The sequence below is a fragment of the Festucalex cinctus genome, chromosome 2 (genome assembly GCF_051991245.1).
Source record: "Festucalex cinctus isolate MCC-2025b chromosome 2, RoL_Fcin_1.0, whole genome shotgun sequence".
Classification (NCBI taxonomy): domain Eukaryota; kingdom Metazoa; phylum Chordata; class Actinopteri; order Syngnathiformes; family Syngnathidae; genus Festucalex; species Festucalex cinctus.
Window position 1 is genome coordinate 29,021,101 of NC_135412.1, and position 24,178 is coordinate 29,045,278.

At 39.3% G+C, this 24,178-nt stretch overlaps 5 protein-coding genes across 13 annotated transcripts in view; 2 read left to right on the forward strand and 3 right to left on the reverse strand.

Annotated features, from left to right (window-relative positions):
* dytn (dystrotelin) overlaps positions 1-3,963 on the forward strand; it is a 19,392-nt gene extending 15,429 nt beyond the window's left edge. For both annotated transcript variants that reach the window (XM_077514325.1, XM_077514326.1), the window contains 2 exons: positions 1-415; positions 1,617-3,963. In XM_077514325.1, the coding sequence (XP_077370451.1) occupies positions 1-415; positions 1,617-1,708 (507 nt within the window). In that variant the 3' untranslated portion in view covers positions 1,709-3,963. The remainder of the gene's footprint in view (positions 416-1,616) is intronic.
* zdbf2 (zinc finger, DBF-type containing 2) overlaps positions 1-9,362 on the reverse strand; it is a 15,265-nt gene extending 5,903 nt beyond the window's left edge. For 4 of the 7 annotated variants that reach the window (XR_013282467.1, XR_013282468.1, XR_013282466.1 and 1 more), the window contains exons 1-8: positions 9,227-9,362; positions 7,845-7,941; positions 7,180-7,337; positions 6,050-6,563; positions 5,009-5,131; positions 4,525-4,835; positions 4,081-4,219; positions 87-2,994 (exon numbers count right to left, since the gene is read on the reverse strand). Coding sequence is in view for 1 of the 7 variants with exons in the window: in XM_077514324.1 (XP_077370450.1) it covers positions 2,194-2,994; positions 4,081-4,219; positions 4,525-4,835; positions 5,009-5,131; positions 6,050-6,563; positions 7,180-7,337; positions 7,845-7,940 (2,142 nt within the window). In the remaining 6 variants the exon portion in view is untranslated. Of the gene's footprint in view, positions 1-23; positions 2,995-4,080; positions 4,220-4,524; positions 4,836-5,008; positions 5,132-6,049; positions 6,564-7,179; positions 7,338-7,844; positions 7,942-8,647; positions 8,777-8,890; positions 9,070-9,226 lie in introns of those variants that run through there. The other 3 variants (XR_013282471.1, XR_013282470.1, XM_077514324.1) reach the window with 3 other exon arrangements.
* A 190-nt stretch (positions 9,363-9,552) lies between these two features.
* eef1b2 (eukaryotic translation elongation factor 1 beta 2) lies at positions 9,553-13,307 on the reverse strand. The gene is made up of 7 exons (XM_077514333.1): positions 13,140-13,307; positions 11,174-11,296; positions 10,974-11,103; positions 10,810-10,876; positions 10,469-10,594; positions 10,200-10,267; positions 9,553-9,673 (listed from the first exon to the last, which is right to left on the reverse strand). The coding sequence occupies exons 1-7, from the start codon at positions 13,217-13,219 to the stop codon at positions 9,587-9,589; spliced, it is 681 nt and encodes a 226-aa protein (XP_077370459.1). The 5' UTR covers positions 13,220-13,307; the 3' UTR covers positions 9,553-9,586.
* Positions 13,308-14,154: 847 nt separating this feature from the next.
* arl11 (ADP-ribosylation factor-like 11) lies at positions 14,155-16,605 on the forward strand. Of its 2 annotated transcripts, none has more exons than XM_077514335.1 (5): positions 14,155-14,861; positions 15,381-15,446; positions 15,518-15,633; positions 15,695-15,872; positions 16,355-16,605. In XM_077514335.1, exons 2-5 carry the CDS (start codon positions 15,390-15,392, stop codon positions 16,478-16,480), a joined length of 477 nt encoding a protein of 158 aa, XP_077370461.1. In that variant the 5' UTR covers positions 14,155-14,861; positions 15,381-15,389; the 3' UTR covers positions 16,481-16,605. The 2 variants fall into 2 exon arrangements, with proteins under 2 accessions (XP_077370461.1, XP_077370460.1); XM_077514334.1 differs by having other exon boundaries at positions 14,157-14,785.
* A 48-nt stretch (positions 16,606-16,653) lies between these two features.
* LOC144014440 (caveolae-associated protein 2-like) lies at positions 16,654-22,068 on the reverse strand. Its single transcript, XM_077514332.1, has 6 exons — positions 21,657-22,068; positions 20,181-20,321; positions 20,005-20,106; positions 17,876-18,133; positions 17,562-17,714; positions 16,654-17,493 (listed from the first exon to the last, which is right to left on the reverse strand). Exons 1-6 carry the CDS (start codon positions 22,053-22,055, stop codon positions 17,203-17,205), a joined length of 1,344 nt encoding a protein of 447 aa, XP_077370458.1. The 5' UTR covers positions 22,056-22,068; the 3' UTR covers positions 16,654-17,202.
* Positions 22,069-24,178: the final 2,110 nt, after the last annotated feature.

Below are 24,178 nucleotides of genomic sequence, written 5' to 3' on the forward strand. Positions count from 1 at the left end.
ACACTGAACAAGCTGGAACTACAGCAAAATGCCAATGATATGCCGCAACATCAGAATGAGATGGAGAACGAAAACACGACACCAACCTCTGATGTGGAGTCATGCATGGATGAAGATATGAATGCCGAAGAAGAATTCATGTTGAAGACAGACGATGAGTGGCGTGAGAAAGAGGAAACTCCACCCCCAACAATAAACCAGGATATTGCTCGGTCACATGACAGCCACTACGAGGAGGTGAATTGTGTAGGTAACAGCCATTTTTGTCAGTTGAGTCAACAAGGAGTTGTCCTAGAGGAAGACATGGTTGATGAACAGGGTCATGGAACTTGTAGTCCAGAAGAGTTGCTGCAACAGACTGTGGACCGACTAATAAGTGCCTTAGGGACTGACAGGGGGAAGGACAAACAAGCAGGTAAGACCTAAGTTCTTTCCCTGTTGGTAAATTACCTGAAAGCTATACTTGAGTACAAATAACAGAAAACAATGGCTTTAATAGCCCTTAATTGTGCAACTTCACTTGAGCAGCTAGCACTTTATCATGCAACCTAATACAGTAGGTTCATGGTTGTGTGTTTACAGGCTTAGACCAGCTAACTAGGAAGGAGACAAAAAAAAGTTTTGCTAGCTCAGGAATTGTTTCAAATTCAGACTTTTTAATTGATGAGAAACAATAACGAAAGAAACAAATCTTTACTGGTAAATTTTAGTAGGCTATGCTGTCAGATAATTGTAACTGATTTCAAAACAAGGCAAAGTGGCCAAAATTACACCACTCGCCTTTTGTCCAAATTAAACTAAAGTACACGGGTGTGGGGTCTGTGGTTTTGCTGAGTTTTGGCCCCAAATAACTAGATATGGCCCTGCACCAGCCACTCATTTTGAGACTTGAAACTTTATCTCAAGGCTTGAAATAAGTGGATTTGAGTTTGTGAGCCACAATTCTCATTTTGTGCATCAAATGAAACTATTTGAAACATAGAACTGCAAGTGGGCTTTTATGTGGGAACATAAGAGTTGCTAAAGGTTACAGAAATACCTGAATATTAATTAGTTACCGGCCACTATAAGGGCAGATGCCACTGATGTAAAACAATATTTACAGGTAAATCTTTATCCTCTTCAAAGAATGATAATTTTACTGCTGCTTACTCAAGTGACCATTTCCATGTTCAGTATATCCATGTCTGTATTATAGTACCCCCATGTGGCCAAGGTGCGCGCACACACACACACACACACACCAGGAACAGCACAATGTCTACCAAACTGAAGCAAAAAATGTTGCAAAAATTGTTCAATTCTGTATGTTCTGGTTACATTACTGCTGTATGTTTTTTAAAGCACAATATTAGAGTGACATTTCTCTTTTGGTTTGTGCTCCAGGTATTACGTCAATGAAAGATTTCTTCTGATTTTATTATTTTTAATGAGTAATTAAGATTTTACTTATAGTGAACTCACAATGATAGTTGCCAGAAACAGAGTACGGACATGTGGCAATTATACTTTACTACAGCAGCAATTTAGTATTTTTACTCTAACTTTACAATGAGACTGCAAAATAGCCTCAATTTAAGTCACATTGTTTTTTCTTTTTCATTTTCTTTGACCAGGTGATAAGGCGTTGGTGCTTATTGAGGCTGCAGAACACGTTGGAGATTCTTTACTCTATCTGGTAGACACTGTGAGACAAATCCCGATCTAGACGGAGAAGGTTTACGCAAATGCGTCAAAGGCACTTTCTGTCCCCAGGACCAATGTCAAGTGGGATTTTCTTTCTTTCTATCTATCTATTCATCTATTCATCCATCCATCCATCCATGAACGAGATGTACTCCTGAATGTCCTCATTTCAATAATATTTTTTTTCTGTTCTGTTATGTCATGTAAATGAGCGACCACAAAGACAGTTTTTTTAAATCCCTTTTTATTTTCAAATGGTCCCTAACCCCGGGATTACGCCGCATGCGTGCGCGTTGCGGATCTGCTCAGTCTTGACTGCTACTTTGCCATTTGCCGGATGTGTCATCCGGCAAATGAAAATAAGTATCCGTCCGACGTGCTCCGGTGTAATGTGAACAAGCTGGTAGAATGTAAACGAATCGGCTCCGCTGCTGGCACGGAGTGGATCCACAACGCACACGCATGCGGTGTAATCCCGGTGTAAATGTTGACATTGTAACAAATGTGCTACTTTGGTGTCTTTTCACAGCCCCTTGCCCTCAGAGACCTCCCTCGCCGGAGGGTTGGCACTGTAGCGGACAGAGGTGTAGAGTCCTTTTGCCGGAGTCCACGTCTCACAGGTGGTGAATGTGTGGTCTGAACTCGCACTCTCTTCTTGGGGGCACTTCGCCTTTCTTCTCCCCCTGTTCTTGTCTCCTCTGACCTACTTTGATGCACCTCAAGAAAGGTTTCGCGTTTATGAGTCTGCACAGAGTCTGTGCTGGGAGCGCTCGACAGCCTCTGACTTTTGACCCTGGTAGAATCCGAAGCACCCTCGCCAGAACACCTCTCCGTGTTCAGGTCCGGGCTCAGACTTCGGAACAGTTGACGTACACACGATGGCAAAGGGTTGGAGCGAGTAGAGTTTCTACTCACCTTGAAACCTTTGGGTGGGTTCTTGATGATGCGATTGCTGCGGTGGTCATAAAAGCGCAGGGGAAATTGTTTGTATTTTACCTCCAACCTGTGAAAGTCAGGTGGGCGCTGCTTTTTCCTACTGCGTTTGGGGGTGGGACTTTCGGCGGGTGTGTAGGTGGTAGCAGGAAAAGTAGGGGAGCAGAGAAGGTAGACCAGAGACGTGCTCGACTGCAGCGGTGTGATGATGGGTGAGTACGAGGCCGGGAGGCGAGACCATCGCGTCTCCGAAGTCTTTTCCGCTCCATGTCGATTTCCTGGATTGACATTAGTGGGCGTGGCCTCTAGGTCTGGTTGACAGACAGTCGGGATGACGAAGCGGACGGTCTGAGTGGCGTGACTCACTTTGACAACCTGGGGGGGGGGGACATTTCAGTAAGCAAAACTATTTGCTGTTGTGGGAAGGAAGGAAGGGTTGCAAAATTCCAGGAATTAGTTCAAGATGGAAACTTGTCAGTATGAGAATTAACGGGAATTTATGTGAATCAAGAGGAATAAACTAGAAAAATAGCACTCTATATCATATTTTATATATATATATATATAAAAAAAAAACAAGAAACAGTGATGAGTCAGTCATGACAATTAAAAAAATGAAATCTTGTATTTGACAAATACTACATTTAGCTAAAAAAAAAAAAAAAAAAAAAATCTAAAAATGAATACTAAAACAAAAACTAAAATGAAACATTTGATTACAAAAAAAGTGTTTAAAATTAAAACTAACTGCATTAAAAAAAAAAAAAGTCAAAACAAATAAAAAATAGGCTACCAACTATAATGAAAAATCCAATATTATTATCAGCCTCACAGGCACGGCCCATTCCTCCATCACATCTTAACTATTTTTGAAAGAAAATGAGTGCTTTTCATTTCATGTTTTGAATGAGACATTGTTTGTATTTTTGGGTGGATTTCTGTTCATTTTTGAGAGGGTTGGGTCAGAGGAATGAGTCTAGTGAACTCAACATTCATGGTTTTGTTCTTCCGATGAAAGAAAGAACTGATTGTTCAGTAAAATATTTAAAGCCTAATCAGGTTCTACTCATAAATGTGTTGAAATGTCTATTTCACTGTATTATTTTGCATGGGTGTCTACTTATGGCAAAACAAAATGTTTACAGTATATTTAAGCTTATTATGTCCAGAATTCTACAGTTTAGTTTCTATCCGTCCACATGGAAATTTACCACACATTTTCCACCTCTTTGTACAAATATTGTTACAAAGAAGATTTTTCAGGTTTCATTGCTTGAGTATTTATCTCGTGTTTCTTCTTTCTTCCAACGATGTATACAACAGTAAACAATTTTTATTTTTGTACTCAGAGTTTGTATTTTCTTACTTTTAAGGACTTTACCCGTGTTTTGTTTTTTTACACTTCTACTTGAAAGACATTTGCCCCCTGTAACTATTTGCAGATGTTCCTATCTTCCTTACCTGGCACCTGGATGCCATTCTGAAATCCCTCCTTCTTGGCACTTCTTCCTCAATGTGGTCCAGTAAAGGAAAGACGCCGATGCCTGAATCAGCCACTGTCTGATCAGGTCCGTTTACAGTTTTGCTCCTGGTACCACACCTTGTAGGTAAAAGATGCCATGATATTGAGTAAACCATACATATTAAAGGTTATTGCAGTAAATCATAATCATAAAACACTAAGTCAAAAATATCCACGTAGCCACATACAGACAGACAACAATTCTCACTCACCCCAATGATCAATTTTAGAGTCTACAATTAACCTAACATGCATATTTGGGAATATATAGTAGGAAGAAGCTGGAGTCCTCAGCCAAGTTAAGATGAACACATAACATTTACTTTAAAATGAGAAATATGATGCAGCATATTTTCAGAGATGTTACTAAAAAGTTATTTGACCTGGCGAGCGATTCGCTGTCGAAGTAGCAGACAAAACGATCTTGTCTGAACTGTCGGACCAAGTCATCAACCTTCTTCTCATCTTCCTCTTCGATCTGGGACCATGTCTTTCCCCTGAAGGACTCTGGCAAATCTTTTGGCACTTCTCTCGGCACAGTCCCCAATACTCTGTGTTGGACTGCACGTTTCTTACTGTGCAGGGCGGATTCAAGCTTGTGGGAGTACACCTGGTCCTTCAAATCCACTTGAACATCAGTCAGATGGCTCAAGTCCCTCACCTGTGTCTGGACCAGCGGGACACATGTGTCCAACTGGAAACACATTCTTTATGTTAGTGGAGAAATTGTTTGTTTTTTCACAATTTAAAAAGTTCCCAGATGTCTTAATAAAAGGTGTCTTACATTTGTCTGTCAGAAGAATACACTAAGGTTAAAACATATAAAGCGGACATCCCCCACCCCCAACACCTCTCTTCTCCGCTCACCTGTCCAAGTGAGTCCCAGTCACTCTGTGTTTGAAGAGAATGAGGCAGACTGATGTGAAAGCTGTCCGTCTCCTCAAGCGGGAAGGAAGCCAAACTGTCACTATGACAACATGTTTGGATAACCTGGAGACCGACACGGACACAAAGCGTTCACATCAATAAGAGATTTGGGGGAAGAGGAAAAACACGGCAGCTCAAAGAGAAAAATTATATAAACTCCATTTCAAGCTGCCAAGAAGGAAGCCCTCTCCAGTTGTCTGTCTCTTGTTGTAGTTGTAAGTTCTATGGTAATTACGGTAATGGGAATATTTGGGAATGAATGTGAATGAACAAGGATTTTTCCAAATTTAAGGTTACCTCTTAATTGGGAACATACAATTATAGTATATATTTTAGCGTAAGCCTACTTAGAACAACCATACATGTGTACCTTGACTTACAAGTGCACCAATTCATTAAGAGCCATTGGTATATTGTTTTTTTTTTTTGCTTTGTGTTGTGTGCTAAAATTCAAGGTACAGCCAAGCTACGGATACGATGCTGATGGAGTGGGGGGGAGACATGGAGCAGTTAAGTAGGGCCCGACCGATAAGGACTTTTTTTTTAGGCTGATGGCGATTACAATATTTGGCGAGTAGATTAAAAAAATATATACAATAAATAAAATACATTTTTTTGGTCCCTTAATGCTTAGAACAATAAAAATATGAATTACAGGCAGAACATTTTACTGTTTTACAATACTTTGTCCTTTAGCCTTTGTTTAACTTTAAAACAGAGTAAAATTATCTTTTTTTTGTGGCAAGGAATTCAATGTTTGAATGTCATGACTCATATTTGTCTTATATGTTGTTAATGTGCAAGACAAAAAAAATTCTGCAAAAAAATTGTGGGGTTTGGAGAGAATCACAAGGACTCACTGCATTACCTTAATTCCCTATAACCTATATTAACATCTCATGGAAATTTCTCGGAAAATCTAACAAACATTTGTCAACTTTTGCAACCCTACTACTCACAAGACAAAACATTTTGACCAACCTCCTCAATAGTTTGGTCCACAAGGTCACCGTATGGCGCTGAGAAGATCTCCTCTTTGAATGCTGCCCGGCGCTCTTTCTGCCAGCTGTGCCAAGGCTGTGGCACAGAGAGAGGCAGGGGGCATGTTCCTGGATGTGGACCGTCAGGTGAAAGGCCAGAGGTCACAGACTTTATGGTTTTCCTCCTAGCGGTCTTTCTGTGTGCCTTTCTGTGCATGGTCACAGGGGCCTGATGTTTTGAGAGCTTTGTAATATGCCCTGAGTAGATGGTCCTTGCCTTCTTCTGCCCTTTCACATGTGAAGAAGGCCTCTCCTGATCTGTCCCCACTGATAGTCTCTTCTCTAACTGACTACAAGGGTCAGCATCTTCTTGATTAGTCGATACGTTGTTAGAACTGGGCAGGTGTTCACGTGTAGCCAATGACAAGTCATCATCGCCAGAAAAACAGACTTCATCAAGCTCCTCCCTTGGCAAAAGAGGAGTCGAGACAGATGGGAGGTCTGCGTGAGACGGTCTATGGACACAAACATACAGAACAATCCATCATATAAACACGCTCAATACCGGAATATGCTTCGTTGGCAGTGGTGAATCAACCCCTAATATAGAAGATGTACACTTCCTTATTCCTTTTTTTAAGACAGGTGGAGGCAGTCAGCATTTGACAGCTTAAGCTTTTCAGTTGTATAAGCATATTATTCCCTGCCCATGCCTCAACAAATGTTGCCAAATTGCTGTTTAGCAAGACCCCCAACACCCAGTTGTTAATTTGTTCTATACAGTGAAACAACTAATTGAAGGAACTGCTGTCATTTAGGGACATTGATAAATATAGCTGTGTGTCATCGCATAGCCATAATAACAAACATTAGCGTTCTGAAGCATTTGACCCAAAGGTAATATATACACAGGTTGCACAAACAGGGCTCCATTTCGATCAGATTCAAAACTTCCAATGGTCACAAAATAACTCCTCTCCTCCAAATAGGACCTGAGCCATTTTAGGTCTGTTCCGTTTAATCCAACCAGGGTTAGTAGTTTATGATCAGCTATATGAACAGGACTTGAACCAAATTTATTATTAAATATTTTACGTGTTTAAACAACCTGAATAACTTAGGATTTGTTACCTGGTGTCATTGTAGCAATGTGGGTGGTGCAGCAGGACATCTTGCAGGAATCTCTCCAATAAAGTTCCTTTGGCATGGCTGCTGTCAGCAAAGGAACAACTTGTGGAGCCCCTGGAGGACGCTTGAACACAATCCAAGTGTCTGAGACTGGACAGGTGCTGAGAACAATAATCAGATTCTTTTCACATACAGACAACAGCATAATAGAGAACGTATACAGAAAACTTAGCATTTATCCACCTTTTGCTATGTTACAGCCTTATACTAAAATGAAACATTCATCTTTTTTTCCCTCAAAATTCTACATACAACACCCCATGATGACAATAACTGTGAATGTCCTTAAGTGGCCCAGCCGGAGCGCCCACATTAAAACCTTAAGCCTGTATCTCACTGAATGGAACAGACTTGCGAGGGTGCGCGTACGCAGCGAGTGTTTCTTTTACGATCCGCTTTGTTCAATGTTCGCTGTGACATGGAAAAACTGTTTGAAAGCATAAAGAGGGTTTGAGAAACTTTGTGGCAAGTGGCTTTGCAACATTGAACGAAACTGTCCGAAAAAGCAACAGTTAGTGAGATACAGGCTTTAAGTGTACTGTAAGCGGTTTTCAAAATAATTGCCCAGCTAGCGCGACACGGGTCACAAGAAAAAGATCACACGCCACCTGATCTAGGTCATTGTAGAGGATTCGGCAGTAGGTGCAGTAACCTGGTCTGCATGGTGTGCATCTGGATGGCCCTGGCTGAGACTCCGCCCACATCCTGCAATATAGATTACATTTATGCTGTCATTAGTTGTCACAATTTGCTATGTCTGCTTTACTTTGTAATATACTTTCACTGTGGCAGACAGCTCACAACGTCTCATTGAGAGAAGATAAAATGTGACATTTTTTTGGTCCACCTCCACAGCTCTTCTTTTGTACAACAATGCTCTCAACCTTTTGGTACCATCTTCTCGTAGCATACCCTTCTTATCGCTCAGAAAGCCAATGGAATGCTCATTCCATTTATTACAAAGTAACTTGGAATTGAAAGCAATACCTTTTATGGCTACCATCCCATGGACGGTAGCCATAAAAAAAGGAACAGATTGGCGAGTGGCACTTGCCACGATTCCACACATTTCTGAACTTGTTTTTGAAGCAAAGCAAGCAAAAGTAACCTTTTATTTAAAGCAATTACTTCATGTTACTTTTTGTTTCAAATTCATGCTTTGTTTTTTTTTTAACAGTGATTGTGTGTAACTGTTACATGGTTCATTCATGTATGGTGTTGTAAAAAACATACTGTATTGAATTTGAAAGAAAAAAAACACGATCATAATTTATTGTTCCACTTACAACCGGTTTGGTGAAGGCACGTGTGAACCCAGTTCCAACAAGGTTAAGAATCAGTGGCATAAAACAAAGCCAGAAAAAAAGCAAAAAAAAAAAAAAAAAAAGTAGCATGGAAAACAATGACAAACCTTTCTGCACAAGTTTCCCTTGATTTTTTTTTCTTTTAATTGTATGTTGCTTTATTCTTAAATAGGGGTCAGCAAATTGATCTGTATACTTTTGATTACCTGCCTTTAATATGCAGGATTTCGTTACTATGACAACGCTTTAACTTTTGCTACAAAGAATTTACTGCGTCGTTGTAACGTCCAAAGGATGATTCTAACATTTAGGGTGCGGTAGGTGGGATTAATTGGCAGATTTGACACTACCATAGTAGGATTTTGAGGGCGGAGTGTCCTCATAATGCCCCGTTTTCAAGACGACCCTTGGACGGAAAAAGTTTGAGAAGCCATGGACAACACATTGACAGTTGTACAGCTGTTGACAGTCTCACATTCAGTAAGGTACAACACTCAGTATTTTTGCAGTTGCGTTTCTTTTAACTCTTTTCAAAGGCTTCAGACCCGCGTTAGCCTGGGATAATCACGTGACGAATTTCCAAAGGCGTTACGCCTTTTAAAATGACCCTTTGCCTCAGTAGTCTGTAATAGGCTGTATTCGTGACGACATTGGTGCGCAACTGATATAAAAAGCATTTTATTTACCTGCTTTACTTTCAGACAGAACCAAATCATTTTCCGTGGCGCGCTTTTGGCTTGCGTGTCAGTTTCCGCTTTGCTTCTTCTTCTGCGGCGTGCCACTCGATTGCGCTCATCTTTAACGCCACCAAAAGGCCGAACAGAGACATACACATCATCGCTTTAAACCACAAACGAAATTAGAAGTGACCTCATTTTGGAGTTAAGGTGAATCTCCAACAGTAAAGTGACTCTATCTGGATGCCATCCCATGAAAAGCATATTTACACTGTTCATTCAAAACATTGAAGCAGCAGGGTCAGGTTGTATGTGTCAAAAATAAATCAGAAACATCAATTTTATCCAAGTGCTTTATTTTTTTTCTTTTTAGATTTTGTTAAACGCAGCAACGTCCATTGACTGGACAAAATCCTCAAATGCAGTGATATGCTCCTCCAGAATGTCGGTGCCCACCTAAAGCAAACATAAATAGAAATCACAGACATAAATCGAGATTTTGTTAAACAAATTGATATAGGTAGGTGTGCAAAACTGCAACAAACAGATGAATCTGAAGCTGGTATCCTCACAAATGTTCTGTGATATACTGCATAATACAGACATGCATCTGTCAAAATTAAGTGTGTAAAAACTCACTAAATTTGAACTACAGTGAAAGTCTAGAAACAGCAGGTCTCAGTGTAGTATTTCTCAGTATTTACCTCCCAACATTATAATTAAGCACAGTATGTGTCAAAATTCATGTTAGTGGCTTAAAAAAAATGCACCTTATAAGTACAAACCTTTGCCTTTTTTTTTTTTTAAGAGAAGACACAGCTACTACTGCATTTTAATGTTTGTTATTAGGGTGGTATTTGGAGAGTCAAATTTTTTTTGAAGTGGTACTTAATGCAAGAAACTACAGAACCACTGGTCCAATTTAGGGAGGAAACATTTAATATTTGTATTTACTTCCGTATCATCACAACCCAATACTCACTTTATCGTCTTCAACCACACAGTTGATCTGCAGCTTTTTGATACCATATCCCACTGGTACAAGCTTTGCTGTGGGAGAACACCAACAGATTAACATGTCTATTTCACTTCAAAATTTACAGACCAAGTAAACTCCACCAATAGTTTCAGATACTTTAAAGTGTCATCACATCTTCAGGCGAAAGATGGTGAGATAAAATCATCATCAAGAGGAGAAATGAAATCCAGATCCGCTGCTACTACGTGTCACTTCCATCGCCACTTGCTTACATTGTCCCCAGACGAGTCCGTCCATTTGAATACTGCGGACGCACTCCTCCAACTTGGCCATGTCGGTCTCGTCGTCCCAAGGTTTGACATCCAAAAGAATAGACGATTTGGCAATGAGCGTAGGTTCTGAGGAGGAGGGGAGGGAAGTTAACACTACATAAACAACTTAACAGTTGTACTAGGCCATGCCTTGGACTCTGTCAGAGTAAGTATCGTGTACATCACACGTCAGCCGAAAGATGGTGATTGATAATCATCATGAAGAGTCCAAATTTAATACAAGCAGCACTATATTGGTGAAGCCTGAAGTTAAGAAAAAAAACACACAAAAAAACACTTACTGTTTGCTTTCTTGGCAGCGTACGCTGCTACACGCTCCTCCTTTAGTCTTGCGGTCTCTGCATCCTCCTACAACATTAACAGATGGCAGGTGAGTTTTACTTCCGAGCAACACTGTCTGTATACTTATTCCCTTTTTATATTCGCATCACATTTGTGTCCTCACCTCTTCGTCAGAGCCAAACAGATCAAGATCATCGTCGTCGTCATCATCAGCCTTTTCGGCGACTGCTGCAGTGGTGTCGCCCACACCTGCTGGGCCGTACTGCCCCAAAGGTTGCTTCACACCTGGAAGACTGACAAAATAGGTGGTTGGTTTCAGGCCGAGAGAGCTTGTGCCTTTGTCAGCACGACAACAGTTCTCACCTGCTTTTCTGGTTCTGATAGGACTTGATGTGGTTGAACCAACGGAGGGCATGGCAAAGGTCAGCTGGGGGCGGGGCTGTGATTGCCTCAAAAACAGCAACATCTGCCTGGGATGGCACATGCCTAAGAGTAAAGATGAGTTTAGTCCTGTCAGCAGACTGTACAAAGCCTGGAAAGCAAAGTATTTATTCCAAACGAATTTTCCACAGTAAACATGTAAATTAGTTTCAATTAAGTTTTTACACTGAGCTTTTTAACATCAGTGAGAATTTAGCACATGTTGTGGAGGCACTTATACATAGTGTTCGTGAACCCTGAACACAAAAAGAAATACTTAATATTTTTTTCACCTCAAGAGATAAACCCCCAAGGCTCTATGCTGGTCATTTGCATCCACAAAATATATAAAAGAATAGACTCTTTAAACGAAATTGTACCTTCTGGTTTTGTCGTAGTCTCTTACAGTAAAATGAACCTCATGAAAACAAAATGTTTTCATTTGTTCTCATTTACTGGACCAAATCACAAAATGATCAATTCTTGGCAATTTAATGCAATATTCTTCGATTTTCCATAAGATACATTTGATCGCTTAGCCTTAGTGAACTCCAGTGGAGCAAACAATGCCATTTTTTTTTTTATTTTAAGTGGAGAAATCCTTTGTTGGCTGTACAAAGACTGTACTAGCAATTTAAGGTACTTATAATACATTGAAAATGTATATATTGTTGGGGCGAACCTTTACACTGCGCAAACAAATTTCAATTGTTAAAAATAAACAATGCACATATTTTACTAACACAGTACAGTTATTTAAAAAAAAACAAAAAAAAACATTTTTTTAAATCACCACGAACAAGCTTAAAGGATAAAATGGAATGGGCCCAAGGGTTAAATATGTAATAGAAATATGTTATACAAGGTCGTCTCTTTGTTCTGAGACCTCCATGACTTATTTTATTTAGGATATCCTATTGATGGGTGACGCTCAGTGTAGTACTAGTGCCACTCGTGGTTGGCAGGCTCCCTTTACTTGGCAAAAGAATAAAAAGTGTAGTTCTGTTTTATTTGACTTTAGCAGTTTCTTCGTAAACATTTGCTTAAGTGCAATTTTTATTTAACTTGTTGTGCAATTAACTAGTCATTGTAGTACAGTTTCTTATTCTACTTCATTAAAGCACCACATTATAGTTCAAACTGTCCAGAATATTACGGTGGTTTACAAAAATTTCACTTTGTATTATAGGAATAATTCTGCTGTCTTGTAATAAATGCTTACTACACTACTTAAATTTTACACTGGTCATGTTATGGGCCAATAATTTTTGGAGGTGCAGTGTTTGTTGAAAAATTACACAAAGAAAGACCAGTTTGTATCATAGAATACGTGTGTTCAATGAAAATCTTAAAAAAACAACAACAAAAAAACAACAAAAAAACCTTGATCTAGCTCATAGAGTAAATATTCAACAACGGGGAATTGTTCAATCGAATATACATGATTCTTGCAAAGGACCATCAAAGATGTTGATGTTATGAGTTATAATTCAAGTCGTTTTTAGTCAATATGCCACATGATTAAAACACCGTTGAAAATGAAAATATACAGTTCAGCCGACATGTTTCACTTTAGTGACACGCTGTACAAATGGCATTCATCACTAGCTGTTAGCCAGCATGTGACCTAGTCGCGTCGCCTTTTTTTCTTCCCCAAAGCACGACGTGCCTAAACTCAACGCACCAATCGTAACGATAGTTTATATGATACGATTGAACATCTAACCACCGTACACTTTCCCGTTAGGTTATTAGTCTCATCGTTCAGCTTTGAAATGCTAACTTGTTAGCCACGCGTAGCCAAAATGGCGCCGCCGGTAACGAGGAACATCAGTGTGATTCTTGTGCCATCTACCCTAGTTCTTAACCGGATTTGTACGTATGTGTATAATATCGCAGCTGCACTGACCCTTCTATGTAGCTGCGGTCCGAAAGGAAATCATTCAGCGCTTTGAGACCGGAGGGTGCTTTCAGGTCACCGAAACCCATGATGACAAGGGGTAGCTACTTGGGGAGGAAGAAAGGCCAAAGTGGTGGCGAGCCGCCATTTTATAGCCGGAGATTGGCTCCTCCTCATTCAACGCCAGCCCCTCCTGCTCCAAGACTGGAAGTTGCGCGCCATCCATCCATCCATTTTCTGAACCGCTTGTTCCTCACAAGGGTCGCGGGGGGTGCTGGAGCCTATCTCAGCTGGCTATGGGCAGCAGGCGGGGTACACCCTGAACTGGTTGCCAGCCAATCACAGGGCACACAAAGACGAACAACCATCCACATGCACAAGCACAATTTAAACTCTACGCTCGTGTAAAATTGTTTCAAAATGTTGAGAAAATTTATGCTCAAATCCAACCGGATTTAAAATATCCTACAGTTTACTAGTGGTTAGGTAAGGTAAGGAGGTGCAAATACTACTCTGCTTTAGTAGATTGTTCAGGTATCTGTATGGTAACGTCTCATCCATCACTTTATGTTATATATACAAAAGCAATGGATAACGACAAACATTAGATAGAAGCAGTCTATAAAAAAGCAGAGTAACAACTGTAATAACGCACAAAAAATCTGCGATATAGCGGGACCGCAATTTAGCGGGGGATTACTGAAGAAATTTCTTTTCCTGACACCACTCTTGCTCTGTCAAAATAGGATTAGCCTCCACGAATGACTTCACAGCATAAAAAATGTAATAATAATTTTAAAAAGTAGATATAGTTAGGTCTTTAGATCTCAGTAAAGGCAGAAAAAACAGGCACCCCAGCAGGAGCAATGTGAACAAGGGAGCGTTAATGATGATAACAGATTCAGAGAAGTTAAAAGCAAAATATTCCCCACTCATCTCTAGCCTGAAAAACATCAGCTTCAACCGTTTACAAATATTCTCTGAAATTTAAAGAGAGTATTTATTTATTTTTTCAGATTCTGTTTTTTTTTTTTTTTTTTTTTTTTTTTCCTTAGGGAATTTCCTTTGCTATCCAAGTTAGTTTTTGTGGAGCAAAGGTTGTTCAAATTAAAAAAATTATCAGGAAAGGTGCCTCACCTTTAGTATAGATTGATCCTGACCAACCTTTTTGAATTGATGTTATGTTACCCATAACCTTTTACAAAATATAGCATTAATATTTAAAGCCGCTGGACACTAATCAAGTTTACTTCACTGTACGCGAAGCCGCTGGAGAGTACAGCAGCAAAAGAAAAGAAAATACCTATGGAGACGAAGCTATGGATCACGATTAAGTTACAATTACTTTTACACACATATCTATACTTCTACTGTACTGAGTATGAGTACTTTTGACACCCGGTTTTAATTTTGTTATGAGAAATCATCAGCAGTTTTGGGGGGTCTGTTCGTAGGCACATGCATGAAAAGATCATGTTTGTTTTTGTGCTGCTTGCTTGCATAAAAAACATGCAGTCAAACCAGTTTGTGATGTCATGTGTTCCTTCCTTGGTTGAGACATTTATTTAGCAAGAAACCGTCTGGATTCTGAAGTTTAAGGGATAAAGATTAGAAGAGGACTTATGGGTCTAACTCAGTCATCTAAACATCCACAGGTAACACAATTTGATTTGGTATGTTGACTTACAGGCTTAACATGTTGAACCAACACCTGGATCCACCCTGAAACAGGTAATAAAAAAAAATAATAAAAAAAATAGGCGCCACTTTCTCGCCATTTAAATGTATGAATGGAACAAACTTTAACTTTGTTATTGTTCATGTTGGAATGTTTACATTAACTTAAGAGTAAAGAAGGCTTGGGTGGCATCTGACGTCAAACTTTAAAGTAAGATTCCATTCTGCCATAGAAAAAAGTACCTGTAGGCTGTAGTCAGTCAGATATGATTGCGTCTCTAGACCTCGTAAACAATAAGCGGCAGGGTACACCTGAGTTGCAGAAAAGTGATTGGTTAGCTGAGCTGAACTCAAACAATGTCAAATACTTAAGTTTGGCGTGCTTTGGGTTGCTCCACCAGATACTGTACCTCAAATTAATTTAGAGGGAACCTCTTGGTAAGGAGGATCAATCCAGTGGTTGTCGTAAATAGCAGTAAGGATTTGTTTACTGATACCGTTTGCGGTTACTCTGTCTCTTGAGTGATAAGAGATGAAATGCAAAGCTAATGTGCATGTCCAATATTGAATCAGGTGATCTTGATGGGTCTGGACTCTGCGGGAAAGACGACTTTGCTGACTCGACTGCTGACTGGACAGGTGAGGCTCTGGCCAACAGGACGTTGTGGTTTGTTTATGCGCACGACTGTGATCTGATTGTGACGTGGCAGGTGATGGACACATCACCAACCATTGGATTCAATGTAGGATCGTTCGATGTGGACAAGAGGACGTCATTGACAGTTTGGGATGTCGGAGGACAGAAAAGCATGAGGCCCAACTGGAGGTAATCTTGTCCTTTGGTTTTGATTGCCGCTTCCTCTTCCTTTTTTTGCCATCTTTTTCAGGTTCTACCTGGACGAATGCAAAGCTCTGGTTTTCATGGTTGACAGCAGCGATCCCAGTCGGATGCCTGAGGCCCAGAAGGCATTGAAGAAGGTTCTGAGTGAAGAAAAGTTACGAGGTATTCCGTTGATGATTCTCGCCAACAAGGTGGACCAGCCTACCGCCATGACAGTGCAAGAGGTAAAACACAGGAAAAAAAAAATTCTACACATACAGTGGAGCCTCTAAGCTTGAACATGCAGCATTTGATTTGATCAAATTAAATTTTTCTCATGACAAATAATTCAGTAAGTGTTTACTGTGAATCATAAAACTTTTAATTGTACCACAAGTATTTTAAACACCATTTTACCTTTGTGTAAGGAAGTAGAGATAGATTATAATATTCTTACCGTAACTAAAGAAAATCCTTTCAAATTAGAATGAGTAAAACAACACACAAAGTATATAAATTAAGGGCTTCAAAATTGTGAAACCCTGAAATTACCCCAATTGTGGCCATGTCTGTTGAATACGCTTTAATGGTAATCAAATGTATGGATGTAATGAGGCATGCACAAAAATGATTATAGACAACAACGAAAGCAAGATAAGATGGAGATGTATCATTCCTACTTTTTTCTGCACCCTATCTTCTTTCATTGACACCCACTCGAAATCAGATCTCGCACCAGCTGGGACTGTCCAACTATACACAGCTGCGATGGGAAATTCAAGCATGCAGCGCGTTGAAAGGAATCGGCCTGCGTCAGGCTTTCACGTCTGTCGCCAAACTCATCAAGAACTAACACAAGGGCGTGAAAAGGAAGAGGTGGAGAATAAATGTAGAATGTGAAGATGTGTGATAGTAGAAGTACACAGGTCAAATGTGTTTTTGAATGTACCTAAGAAATAAATAAAAATCCCAAATCTATTTAATATATTATAGTTGCATTATTTCCTCAATTAAACCAGACACATGAAACCTTGTGACACACTTTTATTTATCTATATCTGTTAAGTACAATTAACAAGGAATATTCTTTGGTTGGAAACTTTTTTTTTTTTCTTTTTTTCTTTTTTTTTTACATAAAAAAACAGTTTGATATTGCATTAGTGAAAGCCATCAGAACCAGTTGTCTACATTTTCAAACTGGTTGATTATAGTGAGCTTAGTTTTGTGTGATAAGGCATCAGCTACATAATGCAAGCCATTGAAAAGTTAGCATGATGTGAAGCTATAATAAACACTGTTAAATTTGCTGATAAATGAGTTTTTGATGGATAAATACGGAATGTGCTCATATTAAGTTTGGGTAAATATTTTGAGGGGTCCTCTCTATTTCTCTGTGAACCTATTTCAGTCAACAGCACATGAATACTTTCAAACAAGGTCCCCTCCAGTGTTTTTTTTTTTTTCTTGTACTAGATTCTCCTCTGTTACCCAACTCAAACAGATGTGTGATTGTGTTCGTGCTTTTCGTGTAAGAAATGCGTTGATAATAAATCATCTCTAAATGTGGTCAATCTCTTATTCCTGGAGTGACATTGAAGATTCCTCCTTGTTTTCCTGGTCCTGAGGCAGCGTGGCGGACAGAGCGTAGTCCTCACTAACCCCTTCAGATATTGCGCTGACCTCCGCACATGATTGCTCCTTCTCCTGCTGCTCCGGCGGGGCCAGCTCGTTGTGGATCTCCGTGAAGGCGACCTCCTGCTCGTCACTGCCCAGCGGGGACAGCTGGACGTGCTCCTCTGGGACAGGTTGCTCGTCGATGTGGGCAGGGTGTTCTTCAGGTGGCTGGGAGCCAGAGTTGCTGCGATGCTGCAAACGCACACAGGTTAGAGGTCACACAGAGACAAGATCAGTTCAAGATCGCTTAGAGGTCATACCTTCTTGATGCCGAAGGTTACAGGGGAAACCTTGAGGCTGGATGTTTTCTGTTTGATTTTCTCGCGTTGTTCAGCGGAAACTATTTTTGTTCCGATCTTGGTCATCTTTTTCTCGATGTTTTGACGTGAGAATGCCTTCTTCAGGCTGTCAACCTGCAGTGAGAGTGAATCAGAATTATCTTTATTGGCCAAGTATGAGTTACCATGACAATATTTAGTAATGCTGATAAAGAACAAATTGTTAGGCTAAAAGCGGAATTGCTTAAGTTTTTTTTTTTTTTTTTTTTTAAACATTTGATATTTGTGTGGCGTACCTTCTTCAGACTGGAGAGTTTTAGCTTCTCGGCTTTGGACTTCTCCATGTTCTCAAGGTCTTGAGGCCACATCTCCTCGTCCAGATCAGCCTCCAGGCCCACATCCTCATCAGATGATAATTCGATGGTTTGGAGTCCACCCTCAGTAGGCTGATTGCCTTCAACAGGACCAGATTCATTCCCTTCTTCCAGAATTTCATCACGAGGAAACGGCGGAGGATCCTTCACAAAGACACTGGAAGGGATCTCATTCTCTTCCTTCAAGGGACAGCAGAAACCGCCAGTAAGTCACAAACAGGCCTAAACGGAAAATCATGGCATTCTGATCCCAGTTCAGACTAATCAGAGAACCAAATACCTTGAGATAGTAACCTGACTTAAGTTTCTCGAGATATTGTTCAGCTGATTTATTTTTTATTTTTTTTAACAGGCAATTTAGCAAATAGTGAATAATTCTTAAAAAAAATAAATAAAATAAAATAAAAGCTTCAAGCTGTTTAATGCCACTACTAATGTATTTTACTATCAATCTGGACATAAAACCAAAATACACATTTTGTATTTATAACAACAAACAACTGTAACTTTGTATTTCCCCTGGTCAGCATTGCCAGCTTGGTCACTTTCTCACTAAATTTGGCGACTTTCCAAAGACACTTGGCGACTTCCCCCCAAAAAAGCGGTAAGTGACAAATCTAGCTATTTTTTCTGGTATTCTTACGGTTATTCCTCTCTCCTACAGTGCCCATTACTATTACATGCAAATTGCCAATTATGCAAATTAGGCAACAATGTCATTTAGCAACTTCAAGCGACTCTTGACAGGCAATAGTTACTTTCCTAGGGGAGTTGGCAACACCGAGTAGCCCCGAGTAGCTTAATGCTAACACATACTGTAAAACGCCATAGACAGGCTAACAATTAACATTGATGGTAGCCATGTTGTAATCCTTTAACCAAATGTATCATATTAATTACAACTTACAAGACATTTTGAGCCCCCTATTTCATGAGTATAATATTATTTCTCTATTAAAACACTGACTCATACATTGCACAGAAAATCCATTAGAGGGCAGTATCACCACGCTGATGGCTTTTCCAGCGACCTTGCAAGATCACCCCAAATGAGAAAGGAGAGACAATTAATAGTGGTAAATGTAAAAAAAAAAAAAAAAAAAAAAATAGTGGTAAATGTTCTTTCTGATTTTTGGAAATACTAATATACGTGTGTAATATGTCTGTTTATTATATTTTTTACAATTATAAATGTACAAATTTAAAGCATTGTGGAAGTTGATTTAAAAAAAAAAAAAAAGTTTTTTTTGTTTGTTTGTTCAAAAGCACTAATAAATACTCTATTTACAAGGAATCGGAATTTTTTCTCATATATTTCATGGTTCAGGCTTTATAGAGTTATTAAGCAATAGATATTTGAACACTAACATTGGAGCAAATTGTAAAACATTTTGACAGACAATATCACAATACTCACTGGCAAATATTCTTTATGCTCTCCGAAAAACAACTAACACTAGAAAATTCAACTTCTGGAGAAATTGCATGTGAATGCTGAATGATAAAATTTGGAATCATGTGGAATTCTATGAAATAACAATGAATGTAACGTAATCATGTGGAATCATACTAAATGATATGGAATGAAATACATGATTTTGAAAGCTGCGGAATGATATTTAATGCTCTTGAATGATAAGTGAATAATATTGAATGATATGGAAAGATGTGGAATGATATTGATTAAAAAAAAGCAATATAATGATGAAAAATCTGGAATGCTATTGAAACTATGGAATGATGTTGAATGGTATTGAATGATATTGAATGTTGATACTAAAGATTATTTGAGATAGGGACGTGTTTTGAGTTACAAGTATGTTCACAGAACAAATGAAATCTGTATCAGATTCTCAAGGCACCACTGTACTTAACACATACACACATGCTGCATGGCCATAAGGAATTTGGGGAATGTTGTGTATTGGTGAGAGAAGCCAGAGTCATGGTTACTGGTGATCTTATGATCCGCAAAAGGAGATTAGCATAGTTCACATGACCTCTTGTTCCACCAAAGTGTTGTAAGACTAAAATAACTCCAGCTCACAGACCTGAAAGATGAGCACTTTAAAATTGTTTCTGTCGATCAGATGGGCATGGTTCGCCTCCAGTTTCTTAACCTGCGTGCCCTGACGCTCCATCCTTTCTCGTACCTGAAACACAATCCCATTTTTTGGCAAAACATTCACCCAGATGATCCTGATCGACCTCGTTGACATCTAGTTACCTCCTTCATGGTGACGGAAAGCTTGCGACTTTTGTCCAGCAGTTTGCTGACGGTGTTGGAGGTGTGGCTGTGGCTCTTGGAGAGTTTGATCATATCGGCCTGGATCCCTCTGACCACGCCCTCCATCTCCACCTGGTGCCCCTAAAAACCAAAGGAGCTTTCAGTTACAACATTCCTATGACCACGCCCTTCTCAGATTTAACCTAATTTTTGCAGACAATAAATTGCGCCAGATATCTGAGGTTTGTTGAAAAATGGGTGGCTGAGGCTCGGTTGTCTTGAGGGCAGAGGGGGAGCTGTTAAAATCTTGACTACTTTTGGAAATGATCTTGATCAAGTTGACCCCTAGCATCTTCATGCTCAACTTTTGGGTAACACCCTTTCTGTGAAAATTCCATTTCCAATCCTTTCATGGATAACAATGAGTAAAGAAAATAAAGATGAAAAATAATCTAGACTGTTTCTAATATTGTAAGCATCCAAATGACTTGTTGTCTTCTCATTTCAGATTAAAAACAAAAAGAAGACTCAAGATGGTCATGTGAAATTTATATTGGTTTGAATTGGAAAGTAGTTTCATAGCTGGAGTTGGACTGGCTCTGGAGTCTTGATAATTACCATTGGAGAATGTAGTCCAAGAAAGTTACAAATATGTCAGACCTGCTTCATCAAGTTGATTCAAGTTGTTTGGCATGAACTTAGCTCTAAACTTGGTAAAGAAAAATATGTTTTTCTTAGCTGAGTGTGCCTAAGTTAGACTAAGTTAGTCAACTAAGTTGACTAAGTTCTGAACCTTAGAAATTAGGGGTGTTAAAAAAAAAAATCGATTCGGCGATATATCGCGATACTACATCGCGCGATTCTCGAATCGATTCAATAAAAAAAAAATCGATTTTTTATTTTTTTAATTTTTTTTTAAGAGCTCAGAATTGTTCATTCGGTAGTCTTACCGATTCAACGTCTTATCATCATTGCCTCTTTTTTTTTTTGTGTGTGTGTGTGAATCGATTTTTAAACTTCCATTTTTAATGGAAAAATATTCAACAAAACGTCTGACTTCGGGTTAGGATTCACACCTTGAGCATGGAAGAATGTTATATGAACGGCACATTAAGCCTTAATATTTTATTTTAATGCTGTTCAAACATGAAACAGATTACAACCTCTATAAGACTGAAATTTCAGATAAGTAAATAATACATTTTCATATCAATCTTACACTCTACAAGCTTACTGATGAGTATTTTCTAAATTTGAATGAAAAAAAATCGCAACAATGGACTTATAAATTCGTATCGGGATTAATCGGTATCGAATCGAATCGTGACCTGTGAATCGTGATACGAATCGAATCGTCAGGTACTAGGCAATTCACACCCCTATTAGAAATCCTTATAAAGTTACCATAACACGTTTTGTTGAGCAAGTCTGAAGTAAACTGTCACAGAGTTGAGCGCGGCCCCACCCTTCTCTCACCTCCATCTTGTGCTGGTTTTCCTGCACAGCGTCCAGCATGTTTACCAGTTTGTCCAGCAAAGTGAGGACCGTGATGGCGTTGACGGGGCCTTGGCCCATTTTCTCTGGGTCCAATCCAAGCAGGGCTGCTAAAGGACTTTCCTGGTTCTCTGGGTTCTCCTGTTCTTTGAGCTGGTCCTCCGACTCTTGGACCTGGGGAGGGACCAGCAGGTCCTGGTTCTGGTGGGTGTCAGTGGTCACCATGTTCTTGCTGGCCTGAACACCGTCGTCACTCATCAGAGGCAGAAGTTGGTCAGAAAGTTCTGCAGGCTGAAAAACAGTGGAAAGTGTGTGTGTGCGTGTGTTGCGTGTGTGTTGTGTGTGTGCTGAGCTCTGATTGGTTGGCACTTGGAAAAACATTCCGCCTAGCTTCCCTGTAGGGAAGTGCACACCCTTAACTCTTCCCGTGCCAGAACAGGCCGGTACTTGTGCTTCTTCTGCAACTTGACACAAGTTCCACAAACAAGGGAAGGGTGAAACAAGCTGGAGCCACGAGTCAATTAAACTTACCAATGGGACAGGAAGTGCAGAAGAAAACTGTAGAAACAACGACTTCAGGGACCCAATTGTGGACCATTAAATTCATATGCAATATACAAGAATGTCTTTTTTATTAATAAAATATAACACACATAGAAGGCATTATACAAGAACTAAATGTCTACTTTAGAAGGGAGTGAAACCATACGCCTTTATGTGACAAAATATAAATACAAATAATATATAAGACAATAATTTAAAATAGAACGATTACATGACTCTATAAACACAGTTAAACGCAACAAAAGTACTGAAACACTCATCTTGTGAGGAAAATAAAAGTTTATACAACAGACGTGGCACCATCAACCAAGGTGGAGAAGGAGTTAAAAAAAAAACAAAAAAACTTACGGTCTGTTTCCATGACAACAGAGTGTAGGGGGTGATCTCTCACCGTCATGCCTTCCAGATGAAGTCATCTGGAAAGAAAGCCGCTCTCTCACTTGCACTCTCTGATTTAAAGTTGTGGTTTACATACACTCCTCATGCAGTGAATGTCATGTTATTTTTGGACTTTACATGATAGTTTCTTTTTCATCTTTGTAAGTTACGCGTACTTACGTACAGTTGTTTGAGTTGATGAGCTGGAATCTGCAGTTGTTGAGAAATGGCTCCAAAAGACTACAAACTAGTATAAAGCTACAATTTATAATCTACAATTCTCCTTCTTCAGTTCCTTAGACTTTGGCATCATTCTGAGTATTGTACAAACCAGTGAATGCTGTCAAACATGAAAAAAAGAAAGCAAGCAAGACAGAAACTACTAGTTGCAGGGCAGTCATGATCAACAATTATAATATTTAAATTCAATTCACATGACTGTCATGCCCATGTTGAGTGTACTGTATGCAAAGTCCTGACGTGTACTCACATGTGCTTCTTATGACTTCTTCAAACATAACTGCCAACATATTGGATTTGTGACTCTTTCCCAAGTCTGTCAATAATGTGTCAAACAGTGTAGTTCAGCAGCTCAAACGTTTCTGATCTTCACTCATCCTATCTTCTAAGTCATGGGTGAGAAACTTATATAAACCAGCCACACTTTGATATCACGATGGGACTGTATTTCAGAATGACTTGGTCTCAAGTGTTACATTTTCAGAAAAAGGCATAGAACAAACAACGGACTTACTTGTGCATATGTTAAACACTTCAAACAATTAGGAAGACACAAAGGAAGTCACATTATTTAGAAACACAATAGACTGGCGGGCAACTTCCTCGCAGTCCCACTCATGCACTTTGTGTTAGTTTTCTTTCTTTCTTCTTATTTTTTTGAGTGGAAGTTAAATCTGTGGTGGAACAAGCATAAAGAATCAAAGCACTGAAACTGGTTTATTTAAAAGAACACAAACCTATTGGCATTTGGGAGGGTAGGATTGAGAGGAAGTTTTGTTGTGCTTGCCAATACTTTATGAGAGAATAAATGAAACATTATTGAATTAGTGAAAAAAAATCCACAAGGTTTTTGGTACACATCAGAATTACAGGAAGCTCGGAGACCATTGACAAAGAGGCAGTTAAACACAATCTGTTTTCATGACACATCAAAGTTGGAGGGAAATGCATTGTTTGTGTGGAAGCAATTAATTAATTGGACGCAGCTGAAACGAAAGACATTTACTACACGTACTTCACACAATGAAATGGTGGGGCAAAGTGAATAATTGACACAATATACAATTATAATGTTAAAGAACATTCACACTTCTGTTAGTGTGCTGCAGAATACTTTATTTGATTATTCAGACAATTTTTTGTCCTTCCATATTTTTCATTGATTCAAACCATTCAAATTTGCAAACATTCACAAAATTCAGGAATTTCGTCTTCTGTTTTATTCCAAATATTCTCAGTTTTCACACAATCCCATGGTTTACACATGCAAGAAAATAACCCATTCAGGTAAATGAGACATTCAGCAAGTTCCTAATTTTTCC

What these genes read in the sequence shown, in the direction of transcription:
- LOC144014440 (XM_077514332.1), bottom strand. Translation starts at nt 22,055, where the DNA reads ATGTTTTTCCAAGTGCCAACCAATCAGAGCTCAGCACACACACAACAC. An exon ending in TTTCCGTCACCATGAAGGAG is followed by an intron (nt 20,107 to 20,180) that starts GTAACTAGATGT and finishes ATTGTGTTTCAG; the next exon opens with GTACGAGAAAGGATGGAGCG. An exon ending in AACTCTCCAGTCTGAAGAAG is followed by an intron (nt 17,715 to 17,875) that starts GTACGCCACACA and finishes CTCTCACTGCAG; the next exon opens with GTTGACAGCCTGAAGAAGGC.
- eef1b2 (XM_077514333.1), bottom strand. Translation starts at nt 13,219, where the DNA reads ATGGGTTTCGGTGACCTGAAAGCACCCTCCGGTCTCAAAGCGCTGAAT. An exon ending in GACCGCAGCTACATAGAAGG is followed by an intron (nt 11,297 to 13,139) that starts GTCAGTGCAGCT and finishes CTTTACTCTTAG; the next exon opens with GCATGTGCCATCCCAGGCAG. An exon ending in CGCTGCCAAGAAAGCAAACA is followed by an intron (nt 10,595 to 10,809) that starts GTAAGTGTTTTT and finishes CCTCCTCCTCAG; the next exon opens with AACCTACGCTCATTGCCAAA.
- arl11 (XM_077514334.1), top strand. Translation starts at nt 14,753, where the DNA reads ATGGGTCTAACTCAGTCATCTAAACATCCACAG. An exon ending in AGCATGAGGCCCAACTGGAG is followed by an intron (nt 15,634 to 15,694) that starts GTAATCTTGTCC and finishes CATCTTTTTCAG; the next exon opens with GTTCTACCTGGACGAATGCA. An exon ending in CCGCCATGACAGTGCAAGAG is followed by an intron (nt 15,873 to 16,354) that starts GTAAAACACAGG and finishes ACTCGAAATCAG; the next exon opens with ATCTCGCACCAGCTGGGACT.